We start from the raw sequence: 9,053 nt of genomic DNA on the forward strand, positions 1-9,053 counted from the left end.
TTTGTCTGCTGAGTGTGTGTGTGTGTGTGTGTGTGTGTAACTTGCACTCATTTGGTGGATGCACAGCGTTCCCACCCATCTCCACCCAGTCCTGAAATACACCAAGCAGGATGGTTACACATCCACACACAGAGACACATGAACACTTGGTCTTATGAAAAATTACATGATATACTGCTTTCATGATTCTAAAATTGTTATCATGTAAATAATTTAGATGCAAATACACAAGGTAGCAATATTCACCACTATGCTGATGATATAGTTATGTACGTTTGTGAAGCTTTTCACTGAAATACATTCCATAAACAGCTGGCGTGCAATCCTGCAGTTTCCAACAGAGAATGAAACAAACTGGGCTTGTTTTGTAATGATTCATGAACATCGTCAGGGTTGGACACACTGACATTTGGTTCAATGAATAAGCAATATCTTTTGATAAACTTCCATTTTTATTTTATTTATGATACGATTGCATGACTATAGCTGGACGAATGCTGCAGTGTCTGTATGTGACTGGAAATATTGGAAAATATTAGATAGGCCGACATGTTTTTTATTGTTGCCCTGTGAGTGTCATTGTTGTGGAAACCTCTATTAGTTTTATTTCAACTTCCTGCTAGTTATATAGAATTATATATCATTACATATAATATAGATAAGATAATAATCCTTTATTGATTCTCTCAGTTAGAATATATATGAATAGGAAAGTGTCTCCAAGCTTTTGACTGGAAATGTATGTATTGTCATAGTTTTTAAATATGTAAAGTTTTTCAAAACCTTCTATATATTCTATATCTTTTCTAGACATATAATGTAATTTGCAATGTCCAAATGAGGTTGAGGTTTTATGAGGTAATTGTGGGCTTTATCTGTAATATGTATTACCTTTCTGCTGTGAAGAGTGGGAGACCAACATTAATAATTAGAGATTTAACAACAAGGTCAGTAATTGTGATGAAATGAGCGGCTCCAGCAGCGGGGGGGGGGGGGGGGGTGACGTGCTCGCCCCTGTCGGTTGTTCATGGAAGTGATCCAGATCATGAGGGCTGGACTGGATCCAGGTGCAAAAAAAGCCTGCCAGGATCATTAAGAGGGAGCTCTCCGGTGGAGAGCGCTCACACACACAGACACACACACTCACACACACACTCTCACACACACAGACACACACAGGCAGAGCGGAGCAGTGCAGCTCTCATCCAGATCGGCGCCAGACGCACGGCCGACTTTTAGTTTTTTGGAGAGTTTCATCAGGTTTGTGTTTGATTTTTTTGAATTAAAAATAGTGGATCCAACACTTTTGCATCAACTTTGACGTTTTTACAGTTTTGTTTGTGGTTTTTCACGCCTGTTTGGACTGTCTTTGGGGATTAAAGGTGGACACTTCACAGGCGCAGGTACAGTAAAGTTTGGAGACAAATAAAGGCTGACGGTTTTGCTCCACAGTCGACATTTGGTCAAAGGTAAAATGTCATTTCCTGACTTCCTCCTCTTCTCTACTTGCAGAAGTCATCTCGGAAAAGTTCGGATTGTTTGTTTCCGACACAGCAGCAGCTCGGAGCGCTTCAACTCACAGCGTCACTTCGGCTTCTCTTTTTTAACCGAGCCGTCCCAGAGATGGTGGGGCATCTGCACTTACAAGCGATGGATGATAGCCTCAAAGGAAAGAACCGGGAAGGGCTGCTCGACAGTCCGGATTCGGGATTGCCCCCCAGTCCCAGTCCGCCCTTCTGCTCCCTCTCCCCGGGTCTGATCGAGTCCCGCTCCAGCAGCTGCACGACGCCCGTGGAAAGCCACCATGGATTTAATAAAAAGGAAAGCAGAGAAGGCAAACTGGTAAGGAGCATTTGGCTGTGCGTAACTTCATGCTTTCAACTCAAATGGGCTTTGTAGTCAAACAGATTCGGGTCTGTTTTGTGTCCAGGATCAGTTTTTGCTGCCAGTCAGCTCATTGACACACCGAGTTACAGGATAAAAGGCCTAATGGGCCGATAATGAGGCTGCTGTGAGAGACACTGAAAGTTTGAGAGCATTTTATTGTTTGGCCAGAAACAGATTTCACTCCAGTCCCACTCACCCAACATCTGGAAGCTCTCTCTCTCTCTCTCTCTCTCTCTCTCTCTCTCTCTCTCTCTCTCTCTCTCTCTCTCTCTCTTTCTTTCTTTCCCTCTCTCTGAATTCCTAAACTTCAAACCTCTGATACTGGACTCATACTGAAGATGCCACTGACACTCAACAATCTAGGGAAATGTTTCTTTCACTCCCCTGCATCAGCTGGCCCTTGACTTTGACATGGTGTCATGAGGGTCAGAGACAGGATCAGGCTCAGCTGAGTTTCCAAACTGGGATCCAGGGAGTCCCAGGGGTCCTTGCCAGGATTCCAGGGGTTCCCAACAAGATGTCATCAAATTCTATAAGCGCTTCAGGAGCAATCTGAGCGAAGGTATGCAGATGTAATGATAATCCATATTTCCCCTCGCCCACGGGACAGTCAGGTGGTCTGTCAGCGAAGGGATTGAAGACGTTTGGATTATGATTCTTCTTCTATAGGTCTGATATGAGTGACATCACAGAGTTGAGGGTTATCAATCAGCTTCTGAGCGCAAAATAGTTTCAAACAAAGCAGCAGCAGGTCTGCGTCCTCCAGTGACCAGTTATTTGTGACTCTTGAAATAAAGTAGTGTCCAAGAGAGGCCAAACAATCGCACTGATACTTAGACCTGTTTCAGTTCCTGTGAGTCTGTTTCCCTTTGAACACTTTGAAAGTCTTTCCTCTGCAATCTTTCCTTGTTAAAACAGCTCTTTATCAGCCAGTGACAACTCGTGTTGACCGGTTAACCCCCGACTCAAACAGATTGCCGTGTTGTTCAGGGGACCATCATTATTTGTATTCCATAATTCTCACCCTGACTCCTCTCCTCCAACATAACTCAAGTGAAGGCTAACTTGTGTCAGTATTTCTTCAGAGCTAGTGTTAACTGTTAACCCTCTGAAGAGTGTTTGAACATTAACAGACTAGAAATTGGGAAAGAATAAAGTTGCAGAAGATCCCATATAATAGTTAAAATGTGAGTCTCAAAATGAATAAAAATGAATGATTGCTCTGAAGCATCTGGAGGCCAGGGAGCTGCTTGATTCATTGACATTCACATCACTGTGTGTGGAAAAAACAGACCCTGTTTACTGAGCCTCAGTGATGGTCAGTGATCAGCTGCTGGCGTCCATATTGCTAATTCACCATCAGCCTCGACCAGCTCCTGCTCAGCTCTCATAGGAAACCAGCACGTCTGGTCTGCGTCCACAGTTTCACTTTCCCAACTTTTATTTCTTAGTATAAATAACTCAACTAGCTTACATGAATAGAATGCAGTAATTCCGCAGTATAATGTGAGTCCATTAATGGCCTGTTAGTTACAAGATTGATGACAATTGAAGCATTTTTCAGTCTTTTGGAGGACAAATGCATTTTAATGACACATCCTGCAAGTGACTGGTGTGTCACACGTAACGAGACTGATTTGATGGAAAATCATTTCCAGGTCACTCCCAGTTTCAAAAGTCTTAAGAACATGCCCGTGCAGGTCGGGGTGGCTTTCAAAGTGTCTGAAGGAGGCCTCAGAAATGCAGCACTGCATCCTGGGAGTTGCGTGACATTGGTTTGCCGAGGCACTGAAACAGAAAAAGAGACAGATCCTCTAATCCTGTGGAGGTTCAGATTAGAAGGACTCCTCTGCTTTGTGGTTTCTCTTTTAAAGGCCAGGCCTGTTAGGGGCCACTCCTGCTGGTGTTTCTAATTCAGTCTATGGAAAAAAAATCAAACCTTTCCATCAGGAAAAAAGCTGTATGAGAAGACGTCTGGTAGCTGGACGAGAGGAGACAAACATGAGCTTGTTTTTATTTTTATTTATTTTTTGTCTTTCCAAATCTATTTTTGTGTTGTTTTTGTGTGCCACCTTAGAACAATCCTCAAGTTCTATTTTGAGGTGCGGGGGCTGCAGGCTCTTGCATAAGCATTTGATGAGCTCTCATTGCTGAATTAATTGTAGATAAACATCCAGATGGCCTGCCTGTTTTCACACAATTTATTTTGTGCTTGAATCTCTCAAAATGCATGAATAATATGAATGTGGTTATGTAATCTTGAGTATTGGGGAGCTGGATAAGGTTATGTACACATCCCACTCAAGGAGGTAGCTCAACTGGCGCGGGATTAACAGGAGACAGATCTCATGACCTTTTCTAAATCTGCCGCACTGTGATATTAATGCTTTCACATTTATGTCCTTGCAAATACAGGATGCAAAGTCAGAGGCTTCTTTTCGCCAAAAAGCCAGCAGTCAGAGAGTTGTGTTTGAGTTAGCCTTTTCTGTCAGCGGCCCTGCATTGTGTATTGTACATTGTGTGGGTTGCTCAGCTGCAGACTGTTTTTCCTGGGCAGAACTGTGCTACCAGGGGGGTTTATGCTTTGTGTGCTTACTGGGTGATCCACCGCCTGAAGGTGAACTGTCCTCTTTTCACCAGTGTTTGCTCTGCAGAAACTGCCAGAACGCACCGTGGAGAAATACCTGGGATGCTCTCCATGTCGGAGCAGCAGAGGACGATTGCATTCTCGCTCAGTGTTTCCAAGCTGTGAAGTGCCAGCAGGAGAAAATTAACAGCCTGCACACATTTTTTTTTTTTTTTTTTTTTTTAGTCCTGCGTGGCAGCGCTAGCAGCTGTGCAGGTCCAGTCCCACTGTGCAGATAGTGTGTGCTGATGATTGTAGGCTGTAGGTAAGACGAGCCTCACACAGCGATCTGCTGTACCCTTGGCCTGTTCCTGCTCGTCCCCTGTAGTGGCATGTGCACTTCACAGCGGCCAAACCGCAGCATGTGACAGCCTCCCCTGTGTAACATGAGAGGTGTCGTTGTGGTTGGGGGGGATATTTGATTCAGACTGGACAGAGCTCGAGAGAGAAAACAGTCAGTCCCACTGCTGTCAGTTTGACAGAATCTGTGTTGGTCCACACATCATAGTAAGGGTCAATACACAACTGCATGGCTCAGCCTCCATGACACACACAAGAGTAGGTAAACATCACCCATCTTGTGTTGATCAAAATCACACACATGATAGAATAATCCAATTAAAATCAAGAAAGAAATTCCTATAAATCCTAAAAGTCCACTTCCATGTTGCTCATTCCATTAATGATACTGTACAAGAGGCTAACAGAGCTGATCGATCGAATATGAAGGAAGAGAAAATGAATCTCAAACATTATGAGATGTTTGATATTTTAAACAATTGACAGCAAAATAGCCTACAAAGTGATGACGAAAAACAAGATTATTTGCAGCTGGAGAATGTGTGATCGAGTGCTGTCTTTGTGTGCCCATATGTGTGTGAATGTGGGCTGAACAGAGTGAAGCGGCTCATAGGGTTTTTGTTGCCAGGTGATCATCATCACCATTATCAGGTTTTACTTATATGGCACCTTTCATACACGGAAGGCAATTCAAAGTGCTTTACGAAAGCATTTTTAAAAATAAGAGGACACATCGAGGAGATTAACATGCTAATTTATGGCTAATCTAAAAATAGAAGATTTCAATGTTGAGGCTAATGAACGCTAATAGAAACGAAAAGATTTGTGTTCAAACAACAGAAGCTGCATTCGTAGATGTATCAGATACATGATGTGTGGCTGATCAGTCAACATGGATTAAAGACCTCATGAGACCTCTGGCCTCTCTGTAGCAGCATCATCATGCACGCAGTCTGTGTGCGTACAAATTAAAATGGAAGAGCAGCAATCTTGTCTAATTGTAAAAGCAATCATAGTGGTAACATCAACGATCTATGCAGAGGTTTTCCTTCACAGCAATTCCTTGAGTGGACACGTTGTCAGTCTGGTTACAAACAGCTCAGCACTTCATTGATGCTGGTGTGAGACTGTGACTCTGATGTGTCTGCTCCACAGCTGCCCTACCTGCTGCTGAACTCCACAGGAGCAGACCCCAAAGCTCGTATGCACCCCGTCTTCTTTGGAGAAAGCATCGAGGTCAACCCCAAACCAGAGCAGGAGATCAAGTAAGGGAACTTGGACTTACTGTACAGGGACACAGTTGTGGGTGCAATATAGAGTTGAGTTGACTTAATTTGGTTCAATAATGTACTTTCAACACTGCCACCTAGTGATCACTTTCCTCTTTCCAGGTGCAACTCTGAGGTCAAGTACGACTCTGACAAGCATTACCGGGACCAGGTTTACTGCGCCCCTGTTCCCACGGCCACCTCCTTCAGCGAGACAGTGGTGGCGGTGCGGAACTGCACTTGGAGGAGCTACAAGTCCCAGGTTTACCTGGAGCCACGGCAGAGGCCTATCAGCTACCAGAGCACTACCATCATCTACCCAAAACACGCCAAGAACACTTACCGCACCACGCTCAACTACAACGCCACAGGCACCCGCCGCTGGTTCGTCTCCACCGTGCAGCTGGAGTCCAGTGAGGATACTAGTCCCTGTATCATCTACACAGAAGACCTGTAGAGCCCAGACAGGAGGGGGCTGCCTGGTGGCCATCTTGTGTTTTTTCTTTTCTTTTCTTTTTTTTCTTTTTTGGAGGATGAAAAACTTGGGAAGGCAAATATTGAAAGGGAAATACTTCAAGTTATACTTGGAGCAACTGCGAAGCCCGCTCTGTTCATCTTTACTCTCCACGGAGGAAACTGTGGGAACCCTTACTAAGTGGCATGTCACCTGAGTGTATTTGACTTTCTACGGATGCAGTTTTTGAAAAGCGAGTTTATCCTCTGGCGGTTTAAAGCTGCACTTCAAGGGTTCATGTCTTATTTAATATCTGAGCTGACAAATTGGTGGCCTTTGCTGTCCTTCAAGTTGGATTGTGACGGGAACGATCAGATTGCAGATGTAGAGAAAGGTTGGGACGACACGTGTTGTGGGAGTTCACACAAATCCAGTCACACCAATGCAACGCTGTCAATGGCTTTATTGCACTTGTTTTCTATATATCACAGTCTTCTCAGTGGACTTGATGTCGCAAGGGAAGCATGTCAGACCTGCATTTGAATTATTGGACCAAAGACATTTGATTTCTTTCTAACTCCACACAATGACCGTGCAGAACACTTGCTTTTGTTTTGCTAGAGTTAAGACTGGGGTCTAATCCAAAGAAGGATCATGGCATGATTACAAAAGCACATTTCAAAAGGGAGATAATGAAAGACTCTGAAAACCTGGTTTCAAATCAGAAATGTCACTCAATTGCTGCAGTTTTGGTTTTACATGCCTATGAAAGTCAAGTTGATTTGAAAAGTTTGGCTGACATGTTGAAGTTGAGGGAAACAGGTTGTTCAGTGCTGAGGAGCTTCAGAGAAAAAACCCAGCAATTTACGAGCAACAGAAATAATTCAAGGCTTAAAAACTGTTGATCTGCTTCATCGTCTAAACCGACAACATATGTGGCTTTTAAGAACGGTGCCAGTCATTATTGCATGTTTTGTTTTGCTTTGTTTTGTTTTTAACCTTAGTGCCAAAAAATAGTAAAACGAGAGGGCAGTAACGCTGCCAGTTCACCAAGTCATGGTGCAGAACAAACTTTGCTGGTGTTGAGTCAAACACAAAAACAAGAACTGTTTCCAGCTGCAACCCGTCTGGATGGTGTAGAGCTGCAAGCGATCCACATGTGTCAGTTTCAGCTGCCTCTCAGAATAAGGCTCAGCGATCTGTTCTGGTCTGCACCAGCTAAATGCAAACACATCACTTAGTTTGCGGATAAACTAACAGGTCATTAACTTCAAACTAGTTATTTGATGACTCACATGGACCATTGAGAGTTAAAGAGCTGGTAAAGTCACTGTAGCATCACCACAGTTAGGGGAGGTAACAATACAATACAGTGAACTGATCTACTGTTATGTGAGTTTCAGTAATCTTGGTTACTTTTTTGATTTAATAGAAACTCCTCTTATGTGTCAGCCGTATTAAAAATAATCCATTTTAGCATATTAATGGGCTCAGCTTTAAAACAGATTTTGGGCAGGTCTAACATCAACCAGTCTCTACATAAGAACAATTTACTCATCACCTTTTAATATACTGACATCTAATTCTCAAGTGAAACCCCGAGTTCTAACTAGGTGTAAGTTTTCGAGTAGCTGGTGCAGCTGAGGGATTCCAGTTGCTCTCAGGCCTCAATAAATCTTCACCTGATTGTTGGTTCGCCGAGGTTGTTCAAAAGCACAAAAGCCTTCAGTCATCACCAACATGCAAAAAGTTGAGCAGGAGCCCACGTCAGATTTCCCTGTTGAAAATGTAAGATAGATTTTTATAGAGCAATTTCATGACTTCCTTATGTGTCTGTCTTTTTTATATACATATATATATATATATATATATATATATATATATATATATATATATATATGTATATATACATTTCAGACTTTACCTCAAATTTTCCTTGGTATCACCTTTATTCATTGCAAATGTGTATTCCTGATTTTAATTGGAGGGGTTGACCTTGTGATCTTGTTTTATTCAGTTGTTTGAAATATCCTCCAGGTCACGAGGAGCGCAGAGGGGACACGAGGGGCAGAGAGCTGAGCACTGTAAGATAGGTCCTGGGCTTTGATGAGGGAACAGTAAGTTACAACACAATGGGAGGAAAGTCAGATCTCTGCTTTCGAAAGAAGAAAGTAAAGACAGGATGAGGTAATTGTTGTGGAGATGACTTTTCTTATGGGACAGTGAAGTTAGCCAGCAAGATGGTGGAGAGTTTTGCAATGTGTTGATGGTCTGTGAAACGTGATAGAGAAAGGTTGCAGGTGTCGAGTTAAAACATGGTGGTTTTATGTGAGATACTTCTGTGTTTCCAAACACTTGATTTTGTTACTGTAAAATATTTTCCTGTTGTATATGTGGCATTGAGGCACTTCATAATTCTCTTTATATTTTTGTACTTCAATCATTGTTCCTGTTCTGATCAAGAAAAATTATTTAAAAAGATGTATATCCTAAATGAATAAAAAAAGAAATTCCCAAA

The 9,053-nt window shown here is 42.7% G+C and overlaps 1 protein-coding gene across 2 annotated transcripts; it reads left to right on the forward strand.

Annotated features, from left to right (window-relative positions):
* Window positions 1-1,130: 1,130 nt before the first annotated feature.
* Window positions 1,131-9,053, forward strand: rflna (refilin A). 2 transcript variants are annotated; one of them, XM_029511425.1, is made up of 5 exons: window positions 1,131-1,260; window positions 1,383-1,403; window positions 1,513-1,842; window positions 5,969-6,078; window positions 6,205-9,053. In XM_029511425.1, exons 3-5 carry the CDS (start codon window positions 1,624-1,626, stop codon window positions 6,536-6,538), a joined length of 663 nt encoding a protein of 220 aa, XP_029367285.1. In that variant the 5' UTR covers window positions 1,131-1,260; window positions 1,383-1,403; window positions 1,513-1,623; the 3' UTR covers window positions 6,539-9,053. The 2 variants fall into 2 exon arrangements, with proteins under 2 accessions (XP_029367285.1, XP_029367286.1); XM_029511426.1 differs by lacking the exon at window positions 1,383-1,403 and having other exon boundaries at window positions 1,136-1,260.

Source organism: Echeneis naucrates, chromosome 9, assembly GCF_900963305.1.
Source record: "Echeneis naucrates chromosome 9, fEcheNa1.1, whole genome shotgun sequence".
NCBI lineage: Eukaryota > Metazoa > Chordata > Actinopteri > Carangiformes > Echeneidae > Echeneis > Echeneis naucrates.